General features: G+C 31.7%; 2 protein-coding genes across 3 annotated transcripts in view; one reads left to right on the plus strand and one right to left on the minus strand.

Annotated features, from left to right (window-relative positions):
- LOC127739381 (lysine-specific demethylase 6A-like) overlaps positions 1-4,501 on the minus strand; it is a 79,950-nt gene extending 75,449 nt beyond the window's left edge. The window contains exon 1 of the mRNA XM_052251078.1: positions 4,363-4,501. Coding sequence (XP_052107038.1) covers positions 4,363-4,430 — 68 coding nt within the window. The 5' untranslated portion in view covers positions 4,431-4,501. The remainder of the gene's footprint in view (positions 1-4,362) is intronic.
- Positions 4,502-7,154: 2,653 nt separating this feature from the next.
- Positions 7,155-26,288, plus strand: part of LOC127739408 (uncharacterized) — a 63,667-nt gene continuing 44,533 nt past the window's right edge. The window contains exons 1-2 of one of the 2 annotated variants that reach the window (XM_052251169.1): positions 7,155-7,253; positions 19,282-19,426. In XM_052251169.1, coding sequence (XP_052107129.1) covers positions 19,409-19,426 — 18 coding nt within the window. In that variant the 5' untranslated portion in view covers positions 7,155-7,253; positions 19,282-19,408. Of the gene's footprint in view, positions 7,254-19,092; positions 19,427-26,288 lie in introns of those variants that run through there. The other variant, XM_052251168.1, reaches the window with a different exon arrangement.

Genomic DNA, 26,288 nt, shown 5'->3' on the forward strand with positions numbered 1-26,288 from the left:
TTTCAGCCCAGCCAGACAGTATAGTAAGCTGTCAGCATTTGTTTTAATGCTGGATGAGAAAAGTTAAGATGAACATATTTTTACACCTGGTCAAACCCAATGTTTAAGGCCAACTAAAATTAATAGATTTTCATCCAGATTTAAAAAAAAAAAAATGGGGCGGGTGGGAGGATTTTATTTTTTAATTTTTATTTCCTACGCAACCCTTTTGTGACATGTTCTTCATATGCAAGGGTAATATTAATAAGCTTCTATCATGTATAATATATATATATAATATATATATAAGGAATCCTACATAATTTTTCTAATTCTTAAAAAAATATTTCTGATTGGCAACCACTGTTCTACATGTAATTGTCGCTTTAGAAACCTATTTTTAGTAAATAGCAAAAACGTGACCTGAGAAATGCTCTCTTTTAGACTACCTAGCCTACACCAAATTTATTTTGCTTTCTCGGCTATGGTTTGTAATAACTATAAAATAAAGCATATACATTGGTATGCAACACAAGTATTATGAATACAGAGTGAAATGAAAGCTCAAACTGTGTTGAAAATACTAGGGTTGATGCTTTAAAGATTCATGTGCAAGGTGCAAATATGATTAGAACATGAACTTAACCAAAATGAAGAAGTTGTTTATTGACTCTATTGAGGACAGAGGGTGTTTGCTGATTGTCAACAAAAAAACTACAGCCTTGAGGGGCAAATCTAAGGGCTTGCTATGATACATTTTGTATGTTGACAGACTTTTTGTACTCAATAATATACGGTCATAAATCACACAAGTTCGTGCTTGTGTCAATTTCTTTATTCCAGTCATATTTTTTTGTACTAATGTGTTCTACGATTGTTGCGCTTTGGAAATCATTCACAGTCCAAATTTCCGGACACAAAGTCATTGTATAAATAAATAAACTGCTTCGCTGAGCGCAGCTGGATACAACCGCAGAGGTCCAACCCTGAACAGTTGGGGCAGAAATGGACACAATATTCAAGCTTGATACAGGTCTGAATTTGGATTGTAAGTAAATATTTGACACATTATAGGTTTCTGACACAGAATAAATGTAGTCAAAGAACTTGAAATTGGTTATATGATTTGAATTTATATTCAATTGAACATTTCTTGCTTTTGTGCAATACACTGTGCTGTTGCGCAATACTTAGTAAATCTTTTTTCAGACTATATACAAAGAATTAGCAAAATAAATTGTGACCCCCAATCTTTCTTTGGAAAATTGACAATTTCTTAAATCTTGAGGAAAAAATATTGTTTTACCCCCCTCCCCTCCTCCCCCCCCCCTTTTTCCATAAAATAATGTTTGAAGAAATTTTCTTTATAATTTCTTAAATCTTGAGGAAAAAAATTGCCCCCCCCCAAATTTTTTTTTTTTTATCTCCCCTCCCTTTCCAAAACAAATAACATTTGAAGAAATTTTCTTTTTGTAAAATGTGGTATAATTTAAGAGACATCAATACACTTAAAACACAAGTTATTGTCTGAAAACTAGAAAAATTGCTTGTTTTAGACCCTTTTTGGCCCCTTATTCCTGAACAGTAAGGGCAATTACCCCCAAAATGAATCCCTACTTTCTACTAGTGGTAATGAACCTTGTGGTACAATTTCAGAGCAATTAAAATACTTATACACAAGTTATTGTCCTGAAACTAGAAAAATGCTTGTTTTGTGCACCTTTTTGGCCCCTAATTCCTAAACGGTTGGGACCATCACCCCAAAAACAATCCCAACCTTCCTTTTGTGGTTTTGAAACTTTTGCTTAAATTTCAAAGAGATCCATACACTTAATACGGAAACCAAATGTCTTCGGACAACGACGACGATGTGATAGCAACATACGACCCCAAAATTTTTTTGCGGTCATATAAAAAATCCACGGTTTTCTATAAATCATAGAAATTTGTGACACATCGCCATTTGCGTTCTTGGACACTGCCTATTTCTCGTTACCTGAATATTTCATGCCCTTCTCGTATTCAATTTCTATTCTCGGAAGATAATGTTGCCATCTGAGCAGCAGAATGTCGACTTAATCATTTTGGTTAAATAACTAGAAGAAATACAAAACCCGAAATTTGCAATTCAGGAAGTTTTTAATGAAACGAAATTATTGTCAGTTACAGGTAACTATAAAAGGCCCTGAAATGACAAATGTAAAACAATTCAAACGAGAAAACTAACAGCCTAATTTATGTACAAAATAATGAATGAAAAACAAATATGTTAGTATAATAGTCCCAGATACATTGTATATATATATATATATATATATATATATATATATATATATATAAAGTGCCTAGAAAATCGACCTAACAATGTTAGAGTAGATCTGATTCTTTACTTCCTCCCCAAGCGGGGCTGGAACCTGTACTTTTCACTCCTCATTTCTACGACAACAATGCCTAGCATTGCACAGATGCCTTATCCCCTCCTCTAACTATAGCTGATAAAAATCAGCTTTGGTTTCGGGAGGTGTTACCTTCTCGTAGGTATTAAACAAGGACATCTAACACAATACACATATATTTAAGTGAACAGGAATGATCATCTACTCATCTGTTCAGTATAATTACAGGATGCTATTCTATTTTAAGGAGCATACAATCACTATGAATTTATATTGAGATATGTCTGCCTATAAAAATATATATATAAATTGCCTAACAATGTTATTTTAACACACTATTTAGTATGTAAATTTTAAAATGTTTAAAATATTTACAATGCAATAAAAAATAAACGCAAAATTTCCCTACACAAACTAGCTTCATCAAGCGTGCATCTATCCAGGTGAAATCGGATGCAGTTTCATGTAAGAAACTTTTGCAGCTCATTGTATATTGAATTTTGCTGCATAATAAATAATTCAAAATTTGATGAAGTTCAAGATTATCTATTTAATTACAAAATCTGTTGTTGAAGTAAGGTAAGTTTGCAATATCCATTGGCCAATATTACAGAGATATTAAGGGTGATGCTACATAATAATTATTCTTTATCTTTCCTGTATTCTTCATTAATCCCATCAGGTTCTAAAGTATGGAGCTAGTAGATCCAATATATATATGGACATCAAAAAATGAGGAATTTAAAAGCAACCACTTAAAATGTCATTGTACATGTATATGGAATCTATTTAAAACATTTGTCAAAAAAAATATATATTCATTGTTCCAGAGGTTGGCAGGTATGGTGATGCAACCTGAAATCATTTTCTGGTGATGCAACCTGAAATCATTTTCTTATATAGATTGTGATGGAATAATTTTTAGGAACAAGATTGTATTTCAAAATTCCCTGTTTACCACAATGCTATAAGAAATTTGTTTGGAGAAAGCTGAGGAAGTCAGAAAGTATTTACTTAAATTGCTCCAGTTCACATGGTTCAGGTTTCCACCGGTACCTCAAATGACGGAATAACACCGTTATTATCAGAATAACACTTGTAATGACCGAATAACACTTGAAATTTTAATATTAGCACATATTGGTGACTTTTAAACTTTGATTAATACAAAATAGTATATTATTAATGTATTTTATAAATTAAAAATGATTTACAGAAAGCAGGTAAGTTCATAAAGATTATTTTAAATATAGTGTGTACATCCAACATAGCACCACTGTCCAAGGAAATCACAATGGTCGCCATGTTGGATGTACACACTAAATTTAAAACTATCTTTATGAACTTACCTTCTTTCTGTAAATCATTTTTAAGTTATAAAATACACATATAATATAATATTATTTAATAATCAATGTTTTAAAGTCACCAATATGTGCTAAGATTAAAATTTCAAGTGTTATTCGGTCATTACAAGTGTTATTCAATCTTTCCAAGTGTTATTCGATCTTTCGTGTTACCCGGTTTCCACTGATAGGAAAACTTGTTAAAACTCTATAATAGATATAAGAAGATGTGGTACGAGTGCTAATGAAACAACTATCAAAACTAGTTCAGGATTAAAACACCTGGGTGGACTCCTGCATGCCCTTATTGGAGGAAATTGCTTGTTGAGAGTAGTGGAAGGCAATCATTACCCTGATTAGGGTGGGGGCACAAAATTTACTGTATCATATCTACATGTTGCTGCCCATCCCTGTATTTAACGTTGTTTAACTCTATTCATGAAAGTTCAGACGAAGTAACACATATCAAACTGGTGGATTTTTAATATGACTTTGCTGGACAATCAACTATGAACATCGCCCTGATCTTCGAATCCAAACAGCATGAACAGAGATTCACATGCAAGGCTGATAACTACATTTGCAAGCGGTGATGACCGTGTCGAAAAATGTTAATTTTGGGTCATATTGACAAACTGCACCTATCAAACTCATTCAGTTGTATCCTTTCTTCATCTGAAAGTGAAATTTCTGGGTTGTCAGGATTCATTCTTCCTTGATCTCATATCTTTTACATCTTTTCGGCAAAAATTCAGAAATATTTGATTCTGTTCCGGTGTTTTCCCAACACACTGACCTAATTAATTGATTGACCAATCAAAACAATGTACGAGTTAAACAAAGTACCAATCTATATTAAATGACAAAGCACACGAACGTACCTAAAATATAAATACTTTTTAAAATGCTTTATTGTTTTGATACTAATTCAGAGAGACATATATTGTAATACAAGTTATGTATGTTACGTATAAAAATAAGGAGATGTGGTATGATTGCCAATGAAACAACTATCCACCAAAGTTCAAATGAAGTGGATGAGAGCAATTATAGGCAACCGTACGGCCTTCAACAATGAGAAAAACCCATACCGTATGGTCGGCTATAAAAGACCCCGACATGAAAAATATGAAACTATTCAATTGAGAAAACTAACGGCCTAATTTATAACAAAACAGTTTACGAAAAACAAATATGACAGACATGAACCAACCGTGCGACAACCACTGAACTACATGCTCCTGACTTGGGACAGGCACATAAAGAATGTGGCGGGGTTAAACATTTTTTGAGCGCTTAACCCTCCCCTAACATGGAACAGTGGTGTAACAGTACAACGTAAGAACAAACTATAAAAATCAGTTGAAAAAGGCTTAACTCATCAGATGGATACAAATAGAAATACATCTAACAAAAATACAAAGTGGACGTAGACGGGTACTTATACATCCCTGATCTCTGGTTTAATATAACTATACAATAACAAATCATAATATTAGCTCTTAAGTCCTTTTTACAGATAGCCGACATACGTAAAATAAACTTGACCAAAAGCATGAAGTTAAGGATTAAATAGCACATATTTAAAAGCAAAAAGATAACAATATTACCTCACTATATATCTTATACTCTGATATCTAAGTAGCACATATATAAATGCATAAAAACAGTACAATCATTGTACAATTTACCTCAGCTATTCATTATTAGTCTGGACTTCTGATCAAGCCTAAATATGCGAAATTAAAAGTTTTAAGCAAAAAGAACATTGAAGCATAACTTAATGTAAAGCATAGGTAAAAGATAAAGATAAACTGAAATTTAAGCACAACTTAGTATTAAAAACGTACCAAAACAACCGTTAAGCAAATAAGTGACTTTGACTAAAATAAGTATATTACATGAGTGTATAATATATGAATGCGGAGCACCGACTTTCTGGATCATTCCAGGGCTGGTTGAATCTTTTAAAACGGGGGCCGGGGTAAAAAAGGGGGGGGGGGGGGGGTCACGAAATAGAAGTTCCTTCATAATATAAGTTCCAAATGGAAAAAGTATTCTGGAATATTATTTCCAACGGAATAAACATTACAGTATATGTTCCTAACGGAATAAATGGTATAGAATATTTGTTCCAACAGGAACAGATTTTATGGCATTGTTTATAACAAAGTTTCTAGTGGAACATCTGTTAGGCGGAACACATATACGTTGACATAGGGACTATTTGCAGTCCTGTGTTGGTTGAACAGAGAAGAATCTACAAATCATACACTGTTCTTATCAGATTGTGTTGATATTTAGATGACAAAGACAGAATCAAAGAAATGTATAACATCAACACCACACTGACCAATATAAGATTGTTAATCCGCCTAAACAGTCATTAAAGGGTAATAACTCCAATAAGGAGTCGATTGACGGTTTCTGCCATGTTTGTTAGTAAGTAGATCCGCATCATTCTGAACATTTCTGCCGGTCAGATTTTCTCTGTCTATAGCGATTTTCAAGATAATAGACACAATTTTCAATATAACCCTATGTTCTATTTTTAGCCATGTCGGCCATATTGGTTAGCTGGTGAGATCATCGGACACAATTTCTAAACTTGATACGATGATTGTGCCGGTTCAAATTGACCCAGTTGTTTCAGAGGATAATATTTTGGTATAAGTTCTTTTCCGGACGCCAAGTGATGAGAACAGCTCAATTGACCTTTCGGTTCAGGTTAGCTTACAACAACAACAACAACAACAAAATTATTTCAGAAATTTACTGTAAAAGACTGTCTGACACCATGTAGCGAATGTGTGAACACACATGAACATAGAAGAACATAATAAGCTGCTAGTTGTGTGTTTCAAGTACAAAGCCTTGTTAGCTTAAACGAAAAGTGTCTCTTCCATGAAAAGATCATGAGAGTCGAAATCTCTAACGGGAAATAAATGACCCAGCGCTATGGAAATGATATTTATTGAATCAGGATTTATACAAAATGTTGTGTAGATCAGAGCAAGTTCTAGTCATTAAAAGTCGTTTTATTACATTACATGAGTATTTAACGCATGTGGTACTTAATTAAATGCATAGATTAACTTGCCTATCTGTGTAACTAATGATGTAAACCTTGCAGTGCTTCAAGACAAATTAAAACATAATTATCTCCTTTAAACAATACTATGACAACATTATTACATTAAGTTATTTATTTATTTCCTTATAAATAAACGGTTTTATTGTGAAATAAGCACAAATACATTGAGTTTCTGAATACATGCTTCACTTAATAATAGTATCTTATAAGGATAAACTCCTTGGTATTCAGTAGTTGACGAAGCAATGGTTTTCCGGTGTAAATATATTTTAATTCCTTATATATACATATGTCATATTTCGTTGAATCATTTTCGGTTATAAAAATAATAAGACAACGAGTATTTCAATTTCCTGCTTTTGTGACTAAAAGTTTTCCTGATCGTAGTGGGTTTTTTTCTTTCAAAATCTTGTTTTTGTAGATTTATTTAAACAGACAGTGAGTATTTATCTATCTTTAATAAATCAACTGTGTAATAATTATATGTAAAGTATCTATAAACTTAATTATGTATTAAATCATTGAATAATTCGGAATGAGTTTCAAATTAAGTTTCAAAAATAGAGTTATCTCTCATTAAAATATTCCAAACTGTTATCCCGTTGGTTGTTTCCCTTTAATTTATAAGATACAGTACAGTAATTTTTACGCAAATAATATTGAGATGTTTTAGGCCATAAGAAGTAATGCAATTTGCCGTGACAAACATCTCTTGTGCAATCCTACAAAATTACAAAAAAAGAAGTATTCAGTTTTAACACTTAAAATTTTATGCTTTAGCAATGAGCCAGTTTCTGTGAGATTTTCGTTTAGTCATAGTTACATATTCATTGTAGTAACGTTTTCACGGAGAGCACACACAGTTTGATGTGTCATTTTGCTATTTTATTTAGGCCGTGTCTATTTTAGTTTCTTGATTTAAGTCTGGCATTGCCTCGTTTTGTATTTTCTTCAAATATTTACTCGAAGCGCAAAGGTCACCAAAAGAATCTTGTACAAACTGAAAATTGATAAATCTGAGTTGGAATCCTATTTAAAGATATGTTCATTCAAATCTGTCATTGAATCTGTTTTCCTCTGATGTTTCTCATAGATCTCAGTATGAAACAAGTATTTGGTTGTTACCAAAGAGTGCCTGTACCTATTAGCTTCAATTGTCTTTATTTCACAAAAGCTTCTGTCTTATGATTAAACTTTTAAAATACAATGTATTGTTATTTCGCGTATTTGAAGCGGGTAACAAATTGTTGTTGTTTTTGGTTATTTGTTTCATTTTGTGTGCATCTCATTGAAGTTTTACCACTTTATAACGTGGATTCCCCGTTGTTGCTATAGCGGATTTATAATAGGCTAATAAATTGATCGGTTGTAGATTGCTTTACGTCCAGTCACAAATAATTCATGCATTTTCAGGACGAGAACAAATTAAAAGTAAATACAATCGGTATGTTCTTCAAGAAAAAAAATGGTAATCAGGATGAAGAGCTAGAAATTTGAACAGATACTGAAAATTAGGATATGTTGAATTGGGACAGAAATATTGCCTAGTAACAGGTCGTAAACGGGATCATCAGGGAGTCGTTGCAATGGTTCTTTTATAGTGTACAGGGAGGGTAGCACTATCTCTTTACGGGAAATTGGAATCAATGGCTCCACTCCAACCGGACGTAACTATATTTAGCAATGGTGTAATGTCGTTACTGGAGATATCAAACTATGACTTGGGACAAATTCCTATAACCCATTCAACCCTTGGAATCGTTATAAGGATAAGGTTATAATGGTCATTTTTGGAACTTTAATGCTTCTTTTCTAGTTTCGATACCCATATATATTTAAATTTTTATGTAGTTGATCACCTGTGACCCTTAAATATATATAAATGACTTTGTAGTATACATTTAACATTATTCACCTATCGTTTTTATTGATATTACTGATATACTATCTTTCTATCACAACGTATTGAATAATATTAAAAAGGATAAATTTCGCATATCGTTATATATGATACCAGTAGTACTGAGTACTTAGTCAGTTTAATTTTTAGTATACCCAATCTCATACAAAGTCATGGTTTGGTTTTCAGAAAACGTCTATATTGCTGATAAGAATTCATAGAAATCAGAATATACACTTTCATTTTATCATAAGTATATTAACCTTTATGTGAAAAAAACGTATAACGTATATAACTGGTAAGATTCTTTGATTGTCATAATACATTATATTAATATATACATAATTGTACCAAGATCAACTTGGGAGAAGCTATATGATTGCCAATGAGACAACTATATACTAGTACTCAAAATTCACATTTAGTGGATTCGGGTAGCTTTATATCGCCGTACGGCTTCTAACATTGATCAAAAGCCATACCTTGCAGTAAGCTATAAAAGGCCACGACGCGACAAAAAAGGAACCAATTCAAACGAAAAACACAATCACATTTAATAATAATAATATATTAACAGTTTATTATTAAATCTTTTGTTAACCTTTTCTGACATCGGACTCAGACTTCTTTTAAACTTTTTTTTCTGTGTGTATTGTTGTGTGTTCATTTTTACTACATTGGCTAGAGGTATAGGGGGAGGGTTGAGATATCAAAAAACATGTTTAACCCCGCCGCATTTTTGCGCCTGTCCCAAGTCAGGAGCCTCTGGCCTTTGTTAGTCTTGTATGATTTTTAATTTAATTTTATTTTTTATATATTTCGGAGTTAGTATGACGTCCATTATCACTGAACTAGTATACATTTTTATTTAGGGGCCAACTGAAGCACGCCTCCAGGTGCGGGTTTTTCTCGCTGCATTGAAGACCCATTGGTGGCCTTCGGCTGTTATTTGCTCTTTGGTCGGGTTGTTGTCTCTTTGTCACATTCCCCATTTCCATTCTCAATTTTATAGTGTAAAACAATTCAAACAGGAGAACCAACGTTCTAAACTGTAAAAAAAAACGAGAAACGAGAAACACTTATAAACCACACCAACAAACGACAACTTCCGAACAACAGGCTCCTTTCTTGTTTATAATCTAAGCTTGTAGTGGAAACCAACTACATTGTCTTATGAAGACAGCTAGACAGTATAGCTCTATAGAAAATGGATTTAATGAGACGTCATTTAAATTAACCGATGCGAGAAAGAAATATGGAATTTTGGACCAAGATGAATGCCACAGTTAAAAATTCGTCCCTGGTATAAATTTCTTGATGCCATTGAGAGACCACGAACAGAATTCATTTCAATTTCTAACATCCCTTTGGACAAGCATCATTTAGATACATGATGTCTTACATACTTATATAAATATATGTTTATGTATATATGGACGGTTTATATTTTCATTGCGTGACTGTGCTATTCATTAATGTCACATAATGTCAGTGCCATGAGGCCCAACACGTGCATGCAATAATTGGAACAATGCTCTTTCTCAAAACCTTACTAGTAAGGAAGATGTTCAAAATTGAATAACTGAATTATTGCTGATAGTCACAAGTTATATAAACAAGTAGTAAATTACAGAGATAATGGTGCTAATACAAATAGCAGAATAGAGGAATTCAACACATTTAAAGATATAAAAAAGTATAAAGACAAACAGGAAAAGCTAAGGATTAACTAAGAACTACAATTACAGTTAATGATAGTTAATAATTAATTGAGCACATGTGTTTCCATAATTGATATATAATAGCTTTTCTATGAACGACCGTATAGTAGAATTATGTCGTGAGTGATCTCAGCAACAACCATTATGTGATGAGATAGACTTGCTACAATTCCCTTTCTTTTATTTCTTTCTTAATAATTTATATGTTTACTGATAACTGACAGCCTACTGATTGCCCTTGCAGAAAGCCTTCCTCTGCAGATGTCAGTATAATGGTAATCTCCTAGTTATAGCAGTAAAATTGTTAAAGGGGCAAAATTGAAAAAAAAACATAATAAGGAAGGGGGAAGGGACATGTAGCAAGTCTAGTGATGATACAACAAAGCATGATAAAAAAAAAACACAAACTTAACGCAGATTACCTCAAATTGAAACAAAACAAAACAGAATAATGTGTATTCTTACATTTCATATATATAATAATCGAAATTCTTTATTGTCAAGATACTTGCGACGAATACAGATAATCAAGAGAAGATAACTCTAGTTACCTCATCTATAAGTCTGAAATATAAAAAAAAAAATCTCTCTTAAGCAGTTTGAAGTTGACACTTATAATTATTCGCTCTAGCACTATACTAGGACATTTAAAAAACGTGCTGTAGAAGATAATAGTAGGTCCTTAGTTCCTTCAGGAAAATATACATTTAAACGTTTAATGATTAAACGATCTAATTTTCATTCAAGAGGAATAACTCTAATTTCATTTACCGTGATTTAGACATTTAGACATAAAACTCTTTTTTTTTCTGTTATGCTATTATCATTATTATCAGTGAATGTAACTAAAGGATCTGACATTTTTTTCCTAAATAACTGAAAATCACCACAAAAGCACTGATTTGGAGATTTTAAAATTCAAAAATAAATTATACAAATGAAGAAAAAATACGGAAAGATACAAAAGATTGGTCTTATAAGTCAATACAGTTTATCGATACGTATATTGCTACTTTTCATATGGGGATCAATTACGACTCTTTAATACTCGATAGGCTAGCAGACTGGATCTTGTATTGTTTTGAATAGCATGGCAGTGTATGACCAGATTCAGTTTAGATCTGTCTTAATTTTGTTGTACTGATGAAGATAACGCTCATGCACGGTTCGATCCATAGATAATAAATTTTTTATTCAGGGAACTGAATTTAAATATACCTTTATAAAAAAGAAAAACTTTTGAATATTTGAATATTTCAATTTTACATGTGATAGAACTATGCAAAAATCTACGAAAAGCAAGACTTTTGTTTGTTTTTGCATAGTTTCCCGCGTAAAATTGAAATGCTTTTCTCAGACTGTTTATGATATTTTTACACTTAATCTGATGGATCATGTGCCTATCCCAAATTAGAAACCAGGGGTTGTCGTAAGTTAATCTCCGTCATATCAAGTTGTTCTTATTTTGTCTTTCTAGCATAAATCATGCCGTTAGTTTTCTTGTTTTATTATGTCGGGGCCTTTACTAGCTGACTATATAGTAGAGGGTTGCTCATTGTTGAAGAAATTCAGGTCATTTGGACTCTGATGGATAGTTGTCTCATTGGAAATCGTACCACATCTCCTTAGTTCTATATTGATATGCATCTCTGGCGTTGAAAATATTTTTATAAACAACTGAAAACGGGTGCACATTCAATCATGACAGAAAATGCTGAATGCCCTATTTACCTTTTGTTCTCAAAAGCTTTAAAAACAAGAAAAGTGGTTTCATTTCGCTTCACCGTCAACTATACAATTTTCAATTTTTTATTAAACTTATTTCAAAATTACGCACAGTACGAGCTGGCTCGAATATATATGGTTAACTGACATACATTAACGTGTCGTTTAGTTGCTGTCTCATTAATTTTCACCCAACATCTCATTTTATAATTAATCTATACAATTTAGATGTTTGCAAATAATAAAATATCCGCATCTTACCAGTATAACTACCATCTTATTCTTAGAACATTGCCAAAGTAAAACAAAGTAATACTAAAAGTATCATCTTATTCGTGAAAATAAACTATAAACAGAAAGAATACTTAAATCACTTTACTATAGAAAAAAGGAGAGTGTGGTGAGATTGTCAATAAGTTAAATATCCACCAGAGTTCAAATAACAAAGATGTAAGCAATTATAGGTCACCGTACGGCCTTCAACAATAAGAAAACCCTATACCTATATAGTTCTTAAATGTCCCTTAAACATTATTGACCAATGGCTAATAATTCTGAAAACAGCGAATGCATCATTTTGAAATATTTAATTTTTTGTTTAAATATTTTCTCTGGTTGTTAGTATTTAATTTTTATAAAGCGACCATGTATTGTACTTACACTTTTTGAATAGATCTTACATAAAAAAAAACACAAAATTATAATGAGATCATCTATACTCAAAAGTATTTGTTCCCCTGTCCGTAATTAAATGTTATTTATTTTTGGGTAATGCTGGTTGCCGAAATGTATTTTTTAAAGATGGATAACAAGATAAAGTGATAATGATAATACTCACAAATGTATGTGCCCTCCCGATATTCGACCAATCATCATACAGTAATGAATCTGACTTTTCCGTTAATAAAAGTAGCAATGTCAACATGAAATTCTTTAAAAGGGAAAAGGGAAACACAAAAAATAAAAAAATATTCGTAAGTAAACAAAGTTCGTTACTTGTACTTAAAGTCCTATTAATATGTAAGTTATGCCAGTAACACTCACGCCTGTGATGTGATAAGATGAGATATTGACAAGGAAGCCGACAGAATAAACTTCGATAAGCTCAATTGAAAAAAAAAATCAAGTTTCATTTTAAAGATCGTGTTTGCAATCAAGGGAAGATAACTCTAATTACCTTATACGGTTTTTATGCAAGACAAACAGTGGTACCAAGTTGATACAAATGACTGTTCGCTTTGATATTGTTATTTGAAAATAACTACAGCTGTTCACGAATGCAAATTACCGAAAGCTTAAGTGATGTAGAGTAAAATAGGAGATAGTGTGTTATAGACGAGTATATAAAGTGTTTGTTGGTGGTCTTGCCCGTGTACGGTACTATCATTGATGTGCATGTGGGCTGTTTAGGACTTAATTTGGGGATTCACCGACGTGGATTTAAGGGGGTAAAGGGGTGCTTGCCCCCGTTTTGAAGCTGCATTTATGGTTAATTTAGACTTTTTGCCTGTTCCAGTAAGAGTTTTCCCCTCTTTATTCATAATCCTTGATCCGCATCTGGATTGTCACATGTTACAATGATTATACGCTTATCATGTGACAGTAGGTTGTAGATGGTTATATTTCGAAGCAGTGTTTGTTATAGAAGAGGATGAAACCCAAGTCGCTTGTTTATAAACCGATTAAATTATTTTTTTAAATCTTGGTTCAAATATTTCTTTCATGTTTCAAGAAAATGATTTGAGAAGATGTCATGCCCCACCTGCAGTGAATCAAACAGTTGCTGATAAACGTGTTTGGATAGATAAAGTATACATGTACCTATATTCAATCTATTCCATATTAACAACCAATGGCATGCAGATTATATAGCTCTAAAACTCTTTTTATTCTTTTATATCATTGGCTTTCAAATATTCGGCTTCGAGCGTTCCGGAATGAAGGTAAATCTAGAAAAGAGCTTCGGATGTATGAAATGTATAAAGTGTTGTTTTCTTTCTTTTATATTGGTATTTTGCTTTCGGAAAGATGAAAAAAGAATTGTTTGCACCTAGAATCGACAAATAGAACGATTTGTGTCTCCTCGGTATCATAGTGCTTGTGCCGAAATAGTTGGCAGTCTAAAGACGTCAAAAGGTGTATGGCAGTTCACAAAACAAACGAAGGAAACAGTAAAACTACAGCTGATTATGAATGGCGACATATAATCAAGTAAATATTAGCCCACCCCCATTTCCCTGGGTTAAAAGGGGGGGGGGGGGTAATGCTGGCTACATATTCGAGACCAAAAAATTGATCAAAGAGGCAAAGAAGTTTTGGATTTTTGCATTAGTAAACAAATAAGAATTTTAAATGGCAGAGTTCTTGGTGATACATTTGGTAATTTTACTTGCTATACCCCCAATGGTGCAAGTGTGGTTGATTATGTTGCTGTGTCGGAAGAAATTCTTGAAAATGTACTGTATTTTAAAGTATCCAGATTTATTCCCACATTATCTGATTGTCATTGTAAACTTGAGTGGGAATTATCTGCAAAATATTGTGTTCCTGGAGAAAATGATATTCCAATCCAGTTGAAAAATATGACACCTAATTATATCTGGACTGACTGTTCAGCAATAAAATTTCAAGAAACACTTTCTTCAGATACACTACAAAACTACATACTAGAATTCAACAACAGCACAATTCAATTTACTCAGACATCAGTAGATGAAGCATCATCAAAACTTTCAAACATCTTTTTATCAGCAGCAAATCTATCACTTAAACGACCTTTAAAAAACACACAAACAAACAAAAAAACAAAAAGTGGTTTGACGCAAGTTTACAACAAGCTCGAACTAACTTGCTTAATTATGGAAAAATTTATTCAAGATTTCCATATGATCCAATTATCAAAAATCACTTTTATAAACTGAATCGTGAATACTCCAAACTAAGGAAATATAAATACAAACAATACAAACAATCATTGATTAGTCAGCTGGACTCCTTGCACCAAGAGAATCCAAAACTGTATTGGAACTTAATTAATGAACTACAGGAAAAAAATGAAACTAAAAAAAAATGTGGAGTACAACCATCAACTTTGATATCACATTTCCAAAAGTTGTCACAACTGAAAGGTGAATTTCAAAGTAGATATACAGAGCTATGTGAAAAACTGAAACAGTTAGAAAACTCAAAATGTTTCAACGAGTTGGACTCCGTTATCACTGAGTCTGAAATATCCAAAGCCATTTCACACTTAAAATGCAATAAATCATCAGGCTTGGATAACATTAGTAATAATATGATAAAGAATGGACAGACTTTCCTTTTAAAAAGTTTTCAACAGATGTTTAATACTTGTCTGTCTTCAGGTATATACCCAACATCTTGGGCTGAAGGTTATATTACACCAATTTTTAAAAGCAACGATACAAGTGACCCTAACAATTATAGAGGAATAACAATAACAAGTGCAATTGGAAAGCTTTTTAATAGAATATTAAGTCTAAGACTGGACAAATTTCTTCAGGAACATAATATTATACATGATAGTCAAATTGGATTCACAAGGAAAGCCAGAACTGCAGATCATATGTTTATTTTAAACTGTCTTATTAACAAATACTGTAATTCAAAAGAAGGTAGACTGTTTGCCTGTTTTGTTGATTTTCAGAAGGCTTTTGATACTGTTATACATACAGGGATCAAGATTAAACTACTAGATATTGGGGCTGGGTCTTATTTTTATAACATTATTAAAAGTATGTATGAGATTAGCAAATCATGTGTCAAAATTCAAAATCAAGTAAGTGATTTTTTCCCATTAGATATTGGAGTCAAACAAGGTGACAACCTCAGTCCGAATTTATTCAAGATATTCATAAATGATTTGCCCAGATATTTGTCAGATACTAGAGACCCAGTTAATGTCAATGACAAAGATCTACATTGTTTAATGTATGCTGATGATATTGTTTTATTATCTACATCAGCTGAAGGACTACGAGAAAAGCTGGGAATGCTTGATAAATTTTGCAAAGATTGGTGTCTCAATGTGAATACTAATAAGACAAAGGTGCTGATTTTCAACAAGGCAGGCAGACATGTAAAACAGATATTCACATTTCAGAATATAGATCTGGAATGTGTTTCAAAATACAAATACCTAGGTTTATATTTAAGCTCATCTGGTTCATTCAGTTATGCTCAAAATGAACTATACAAAAAATCCCTGAAAGCTCATTTCAAATTAAGGAAAGATCTTTTATCACTTAATCCTGATGTAAAAACAAGTATTCATGTTTTTGACCACACTGTAAAACCTATTTTATTATATGGTAGCGAAATATGGGGGATGTTTAATTCTCTTTCCTCTAAATGTAAGAAGGAAGATATATCTTTTGAAAAATTATATTCAGGTTTACCCTGTGAGAAACTTCATATAAAATTTTGTAAATTTATACTTGGGGTACACAAGAAAACAACAAATGCTGCAGTGTTATCTGAACTTGGAAGATTTCCAATATATTTTAATATTATAAAAGGAATGTTATTGTACTGGTATAGATTAGAGAATTTAGGTAATAATTTTCCTCTATTAAAAGAGGCATATACACAATCAAAGACACTACATCACATGAATATAACATCATGGTATGGTTCAATAAATGTTGTTTTTAAAATACTTGGTATTGACTATACAAATGCCATAAATGCTCCATTTTGTGAATCCTTATACAAATTTAAGAAATATATACAAACCAAGCTATCAATATTGTTTATTAGCTGTTGGAAAAAAACAAATAGATAAATTTTCAGACAGTAAACTGAAAACCTACCTTTTATATAAAACAAATTTTGGTTTTGAAAAATATCTAACATTGATCAAGAATTTTGAACTTAGAAGAAGTTTTACTAAATTACGTGTATCTTCTCATAGATTACAAATAGAATTAGGTAGATATCAGGGTATTCCCCGAATTAACAGAATATGTAATAAATGTTCTTCCAATACTGTCGAAGATGAGGCTCATTTTCTATTTGATTGTAACAAATTTGAGGATGATAGAAATTGTATGTTAGTTAGTATTGCACAATATAATTCTTATTTTAATCATATGAACAGTCAAAGCAAAATTATCTGGTTATTTAGTGTAGAAAATGTTGAGTTACTTAAAATAATATGTAATTTTATATACAAACATCTTCCTTAGTGAAGATTAGTTAAAGGAAATCTATGTGTGTATATACATTTGATTGGACATAGAAAATTATATTCATCTGAATATCACAAACATACTAGCCGATTAAAAAAAAAAATAATTGTTAAGATATATTATTTATTCAAATGTTCTCTTATACCCTTGAGGCATCGTCCCCTGGTATCAACTGCATTCAAGTTACCTATGATGCTTCCTTGTTTGCTTTTGATACAGGTAGGAAAGAGACATTTACACACATTTTACATGCCTATGGCCCATAAGGTATCGCCCCCTGGTGTCAGCTGCCTTTAGGAAACCATAATGCTTTCCTATTTGCTGCTGACACAGGATGAGTCATGGACATGTTTAATTTCTACTTTCTTTTTGGCTAATTATTATATATTTAATTGATCCAACTTTTTGTGTACTATACATATGTGGATATCTATTTTTCTTTTTTTCTTTTTGGGCTGCTTGTTTGTTATCTATATCAACCACACTTGCAATAAAATGCATTAGTATTAAAAAAAACAACATACTATAGATTCTTTATCTACGTATTCTTTAAGAACTTAAATAGTTCTCGTTTAACTTTTTTTTTTTTTTTTATCTCATTGTTTGTATTGTATTATGAAAAAATTATTGATGTTGTAATGTTTATGCCCTTTGGGGCCCATAATTGGAAATAAAAATATCTTATCTATTCCATTGTTATAATTAAAATTGATTTATACATTTGGTTTGGTTGTCTGTGCGGTTTCGCGTGATTAGAACTTTAAAAATAATAAAAAAAGGTAAACCATTTTTTTGATTTTTTTTATGACTGCGGTAGAGGCATACATGTTCATGTGTTATCTTGGAAAAATCACGCTCCAGTTATCCTACATATGGATTTATGTAAAGTTCGTGTTACAAGATAAGGCCTTGGGTTTTTCTTTCATTTTCTTACATTCCATGAAATACATGTAGACATCCACGTGAATATCTCTTGAATAGTTTAGTTACAGAGACATTGCCTTCTTGCTGTGGAAATTGCTGAATTTAGAAGGTGAATTTTGATTTGCAGGTTTTAAACACGAATAGCACATTTGTGATTAAGGGGAAATAACTCTAATTTCCTTGTACAATTCTTCAGTATTATTACCTTATTTTTAAAGGAAGAACCAAAACATCAGTAGAAAAATATCAGTTGTATAATTATTTAGGTTTTGCAATACCGAATGTGCCTAACAGATTGAACATATATTTTATACATCATATCTAAATGATTTTGCAAAGATTAAATATGTCCAACTTCTGCCAATACGTATATACAAACAAAAAACAATTATAGAATCATATTAAATATTTCCTTAACTTATGTGTACAGGAAAAAGAAACTGATATTCAAAAATCTAGATGTATTAGCATTTATTAAGATTTCAAGTCCATATGACTTTGAATAGAAAATGACACCAGTTCCTGTCCTAATTTTTAAATTGTTAATTACAAACTGATTTCATGTGATTATTACGCAAAAATGATATTTCTGTACCATATATTGTAATATGCAACATAAAAAAAGTAATAAAAAAAAATCGGAAGCAAAAAAAAAAAAAATACCTTTCCGTTTGTATTAAATAAGATTTTTTTTAAGAAAGAATCAGTTTTGTTGGGTCGAAAACAACAAAATATTTTTCAAGTTCCAACAAATGAAAAAAAAACAAAGAAAAATCTAACAAATAATACATACAACGTAACAACAAAACCTACATAAGTATGTACATATAGACATTTAACTCTGCATGATAAGTCTCTACATGACCGCCATTGTATCTCGTATCACTTCCATCGCATAAGAAATATAATTTTATAAATTGTTTAATTGTGCCTGTAAAAATGAAGGATTACAAGTGATTTGACAATAGTTTTACTTGTTTTTCCAGATTTGTGCATTTTTTTGATAAAGGACTATACAGAAGCATATACTTCAAATTTGATGTGATATATATTATTTATATAATTCTCCGCCATTAAAATATTGTGTAACTGTGCATAATTCAAATAGGGAGGATGAAAACAGAAATTAAGGTAGGTGCTTTTGATTTTTTTTTATAACATGATTCCAACAAGGAAACTTTTATGCGAAATCTCAGTAATTAAAATAATTACAGTATTTCATTAGACGACAATGGACGAAATCGATGAATACATGATCTGCAGGCTTGTCAAGACTTGCATATTGATAGTATAGTATTTTAGGAATTCATGGTTATTTTTATTGAAAATTCTCACTTTGGGGACATTTCTATTTTTATGGAGTATGAAATTTTGTTAAATTTAGAAGCTGGGTTTTGTTTGTGGGGATTTTTGAAAGGAAGAGAATAATTCTGCACAATCTGTTACAGACGTGATGTCATTTTTCTCTCCATTGGCCAGAAATGTGTGACGTGTACATATATTAATCAAACTGTTTGTAATATACGTAAACACCCTGAATTCGATATACTTATAAGAAAGTATATATCATACTTCAGAACTATTTAAAAATCTCTTCTTTTTATATCAATGAATAAAAACATAACTTTTTACTAGGCCACGTATATCTGTCTCTGATCTCCATACAAATGTGTCTCGGCAGCAACCCATCTAAACAGAGTCAACTTATATATTTGCACATATTTGCTTTAATACTTCAGTTTACAGATTTTAATCATACAATTTATATCATCATTCAGTTGAGTATATATTCTTTTCAGTTAACCCATGAAACTATATGAAAACTATGTTTCAACAAATTTGCATCTTTCTACTATATTATGATATTGATGTCATTTCGAAAAAAAAAAAAAATTCAAACCAAAGCCGAAAAATTCAATGTTTCCTCAAATAAATAAGATATGTGTTAGTCAACAGTTAGTGTATGTATATAGTAAAAACTGAAAGCTTTGTGTTCACGAAGTATTTTGAATTGTCATGTGTGCAACGTGAATACCAAGGGTCGGGAATGGAGAATGTTAGTCTGAGCCGACTCGGCTTCTTTATAGTCCAGCCACAAAGAAGTGTCGTCTGCTGCTGTATACCATATTTGTTTTTCATTCATTATTTTTTACATAAATTGAGCCGTTAGTTTTCTCTTTTGAATTGTTTTACATTTATAATTTCGGGTCCTTTTATAACTGACTATGCGGTATGGGTTTTACTCAATGGCCGTACGGTCATTTGGTCTCTTGTGGAGAGTTGTCTTATTTGCAATTATATCATATCTTCTTATTTTTACAACTAGATGTTAGTTAGTAGAGAAAGAAACAGAGCCTGTGTACTGTTTTCCAATTGTAATTGGCGGTTATATCACACACTTGTATATAAATATGTCGGAAAAGTGAACAAATATAAATCTTTCACAGTTTAGCTACAAAATTATGACCCATTTACTAGTATACTATAGATACATATATGTTCGAAATAAACAACATAAAGAACACGAACGGAAACGGATCCAGAAGAGGAAATGTTCATATATAGTCAATAACATTTGTCTTTTGAATTGCTCCTTTCTATACAACAAAGTTGTAGATATTACTAATTTAATATTTATTGCTGTGTATTTAGAATTTCAGTCATCAGAAAACTGCATGTATTTAAAAGAAATCATTTTAATTCATACCGTGGTAGACCCTCATGGGTAAACAAGATCGTTTAACACCGCCGAAGTTTAGACTAGTAGACATAATACATTTGATAATTTTGAAATTATATTTTGTCAGATAATAAGTTAGCATTAAGGCCTCTTTTTGAGTAAATGTTGTCTTTTGAATTGGTCCTTTCTATACAAATTTTCTATAAACGTTTATGTATTCCTTTTGACTCGTGAACCAATTCGATGTTTCTATACCCAAAAATGAAAACAACGTCACGTTATTGTCAGATTAAAATTTAATTGCTTTTGATGTTTTTTTAAGGCAATCACAGCGGTTTGGTGTAAGCTTTTGAAAATGTTACCCAGAATGCATTAGATTTTGAACTGACGCTGAATTGTATCAATTGAGTCCATCAGATAGTTGCAACTTTCTTAAAACTATTATAAGGAATATATTTGTGTATTATTCACGTTAATAAGTAAAGACAGTTCAGTGAGATTATTTTATATTTTTGATTTTGTTAGCATGTCTTTTTGCTTTCATTTCAGCACCTTTCAAATCATAAATGTTTGTACGTTATTATATTTTGAATTCGTAATTATGAATTCAATTTGTCATTCATTCAGTTTTATCGTTCTATGCTATAAAATTGTTTGCGACGAATAACATTGATAATAATAAATTGCATGCTGACAAAATCTTACAATTGATTATATATATGTTCCAGACCATACGAGTATTTGGGCCATGCGCGTATGATAATGACCATATGCGTATACTCGTTAGTCTATTGACGGACCGTTAGTTTATTGACGAACCGGACCATTGGAGTATTTAGACCATTAAGTATTCTAACGCGTCTGCAGGAACACACTCTCACAGCTCGTTATCTGGTCCAAAATCGCTACTTGTTGAATCCCCTATCTTCGACATATTGTTTGAATCTTGGTGTATATGTTATCTTGCTTCGCTAGAGTCGATTTAAAGCGCATTTATCCTATGACTTTTTCGTCCGTAAGTGAAACCATAGACGTTAGGGCATGGATCTCATATTTTTTCTTTTTTCACCGCAAAGGATGATAATGTAATTACCATGGCATCACATCAACTGATTATAATTTCTAATTTTGATTGTAATTTATCTGTACGTCAAAATAGGCGACAACTTTATGACGGACATTTTCCTTCGGATAACCCGTGGTAATACAGGTCTAACTAAAACCATAATTTATAAATACAATTTGTCTCAAGTATATATATATATGTATGACAAATATGCTTATTTATAATAGAAACATTTGTATTCAAACATACACGTACAGATGTGTCAATACAGTATGAAATACTATGTAGTATAAACTTAATGATTCAAGTAGTAAAACGAATTTTTGCGATTTGTATAATAACATTAATGAAAAAAATTAATCAAAACATGTTTGATATTGGGCAATTTTTTTTTGCATTAGCTAACACTAGAATACTCTCTTCAACTAATCTTACAACTGGCTTTTTGTAAATCTACTTAGTGTATCTAATTTACACATAGATAATTTGATTTATGCTGAAGGATATATTATAAAATTTAGGATGGTGTCTTTTGGCAATTTGATCGTTTATTATGGTAAAACATGATAAATGAATGCTATTCAATTACATTTCAAGAGTTCGTGTTCGCCATAGTGTAAATATAAGAAATAGAAGATGTGGAATGATGACAAATGAGACAATTATCCATTGACCGAAAGAACACTGAACAACTATGTAGATATATAGCTTATTGACATTTTATTCCGAATTCGTAAAAATCTTTATCACGAACTTGACAAATTCAATATTTCAGAATTATTAAGAATTTCACAATCGGTTGTTATGTATCACAAAAATATTTTAACGAATTGGATTCGTACTGCAAATTAAAAAAAATAATCGTAAAAAGTCCTAAGGGAACTATCATTTAACTTCAAAAGGGTGTGTGTGTGTGTGTGTGAGTGTGTGGGTGTGTGTGTGTGTGTGTGTGGGGGGGGGGGATAATGTATTTTAAGAACAGTTTCAAATCATTGAATTTTGATGCTCTATTGATCTGGTTTAATTGAGCGAAAATGAAAATGCTACGCAGTTGTGGGATGATTCATTTCAAGATCCGATAAATGATTGTAGTCTATAATTAAAAACCCAGTTGTAATACGACCTGTTACTAAGCAACTCATTGATGATCTTTTCAAGTTTCTAAGGAGACTTTCTTTCAGCATGTCAGATCAAGTTATCTCTTTAAAAAAATTATACTTTGGTTATAAAATGTACACAAAAGAAAAGAAAAAAAAAACGAAACTGTAAATCATATTGAAAAATGGCAATAAGATTGTCAAAATTGAAACAGAATGTATTTGTTTAATAACATTTTTTATTGACGCCTCGGGCTGATATTAAAGTCTTAGGATGATAGCGAAAACTGATATAAAAACTATGTGACAAAATATTTCTATCAATCCTTTCCATCATATATATGTATATATAATAAGTTATGCATTGAAAAAAATGTTTTATAAATAAAAGTGTACTTAGGCTTGGTAGTCCGGCCGCATTGACTTAGTAGATATACGGCTTCAGGTTTTTTTTATTCTATATTTTATGATTATATATGTTTTATAAACGTCCATTGGCAAATATATATTGATGTGTAGGACATAAACGCAATAGGTGATTTTGAAAAATTCTGTAAGGAGGAGTTATAATTGCTAATGTAACAACTACCCAGAAGAGACAAAATGACGCGAAGATATGCAACTACTGGTCATCTTGCGGTCTTTACAAATGAGCAAACCCCATACCGAATTGAGAGCTATTAGAAGGTCCCGACATGACAAAATGTAAAACAATTCAAACGAAAAAAACTGTGGTCTGATTTATATGCTAAAACAATAAACGAAAAACAATTATAATTGACGACATTAAACCACTGAATTACAGGCTCGTGACTTGGGAAACGGCACATACAGAATTTTGGGGGTTTGAAAATGTTTGTGAGTTCTCAGCCTCACCTAACCTGGCACAGCACTGTACCATTACAACATTAGAATTAACTGTAAAAATTCGTAAGGGGTTCCGCGGAACTCTGTGTCTTGCCTGTGATTGCTATTGTCAGCGTAATGTTGAATTTAGATGGAGAAAATGAACAAATAATCAAATAAATCGATGGTTCACTTTTTCAGCGTTGCATTTATCCAAAGTAAACTTTATTCTATGGGAACTGTATTACTTTTCATAATTTATGAAGAATAAGAAAAGTCTTTTAAACCTGACTATCTTTTTTTTCTGATTCCTATCATTATAATTGATAACTGAAGTTGTTTTTGGGGCTGATTTTTATCTCCAGAGAAAAAAAATCAAAATAATATATTTAAGATTGAGTGTTTAAAAGTATTGTTAAGAGAAATATTTGAAGCTTGACACAATTACAGTCTTGACAATATTAAACGTTAAGATATGTAGAATATGTACTATGTACTATGAACCGATAATTTATTTTACAGGTTTTGACAAGTAGGAAAACAGAATGTATGTAATTTTATTTTGTAATATAATGATAAATACAAACCTTTGGAATTTCACCCTGTTCTTTATCAGTGCTAGTTAATTTAGATTTAGTCTACATCAGACAGGTGCACCAGTGATTTTATTTTTGTATTTATAAAACCGGAAAATATCCCTGTTTTGAGGTCTTAAACCCAGCAATGTCATCCATAAACAGATACTTTCGTTATTATGAGAATAACACCGCCACTTTATGTGACTGTCCAAAGTCAGGGACCTGTAGTTGAGTGGTTGTCGTTGGTGCATGACTGTCTTGTTTGTTTTCGTATATAGTTTTGCTATTTGTTAGACCTTTCGTTTTCTCGTTTGAATTGCTTCGTATTTTTCTGTCGGTGCCAATATCATAGCCGTTTATACGGTATGTTTTTTTTTCTCGTTATTGAATGCGTTCAGTGGCTTATAATATTGTAACATGCTCTCCATTTCGGAACACTGGTGGATAGTTGTCTCATTGGCAATCCTACCACATCTCCTTATTTTCATAAGTATGTTAAAATTATCACAACTCTTGCTAACGGACTTTATATATGACATATATGGTTCTATGTTGAAGACAGGTATACAGTCCACCATCTTATATTAAAAATAATTATTATATGAAATTGTACTTGATTGTAACAAGGAAAAATGTACACAATAATAATGAAATATTATTCGAAGATAATGATAAAAAAAAATCGCAAATGAAACGATGAAACCGACGTACTATTCCGCTTAAATGAGTTATAGTTCCAATACATGTACATTGATGCTGTTCAGTTTGTTCAGCGATGTTATGGAGTAAGTCACAGAATATCCGCTAAAATGATCAAATATTAAACGGATCAGGTATATTATTCTTAAACATAATATACCTGATAGAAAGTTCCGTGAGTCAGCGCTGAATAAGATAAAAAGATGCGTTTAATAATATATTTAATCATTCGGCGTATATTCCGTGACTTAATTACTCCCCGCACTCCCATACCCAAACATTAATAAGTATTTTCAAGTACGGTGGTATCGAGACGCTGATCGTCATGAAATTATAACAAAGTTAGCGCTTTGTGACGCTATAAGGGAGACAACCGAAGAAATAATATAAACTAACGTAAACAAGGAAGTAAATTATGTTGACAAGATGCTTCCTAGAACTTATCAATTTATAGTCTATAGCAACCTTCTCAGTACCGCGTATAGGTGGAGTTGGTGGCGCTATGGCATATGGTGCAATGGGTTCTGTTTTTTTCCAAATTGATTTCACGTACTAGACTACAGATACTGTTATATTTGGCACGCAAACTGAAAAAACCGCGGTGGATTAAGAATATTAAATAAATTGAGATGAGGGAAGTTAATTACTTTGTTAGAGGTTACAGTTTCGATCAGTTTCGATCCCATTGGTAATGTTGGGAGGAAACCAATCTTTATTATATAACAAAACAACTACTAATCATTATTCCACATCAGAGGGCCCATGATGTATACATGCAACCTTTCACGAATTGGATTTACAGACCATATAGGAACTTGAAGACAGGACATTTATTTTCGTATTTTCTAAATTGTCCGAGACATTGCTGTTATGTACCTTTGATGTGATTTTGATAAAAATCTGGCAAAAATGTACATGCAAGAGCACTTAAAATGCAAAATTCCATATAATATATATTTCTAAGGGGCATAACTCTTTAAAAAAAACTTTATTGGCACTGATTTTTGAACTCGTGCGAGACATTCCT

The sequence above is a fragment of the Mytilus californianus genome, unplaced genomic scaffold, assembly GCF_021869535.1.
Source record: "Mytilus californianus isolate M0D057914Y unplaced genomic scaffold, xbMytCali1.0.p SCAF_4, whole genome shotgun sequence".
Classification (NCBI taxonomy): domain Eukaryota; kingdom Metazoa; phylum Mollusca; class Bivalvia; order Mytilida; family Mytilidae; genus Mytilus; species Mytilus californianus.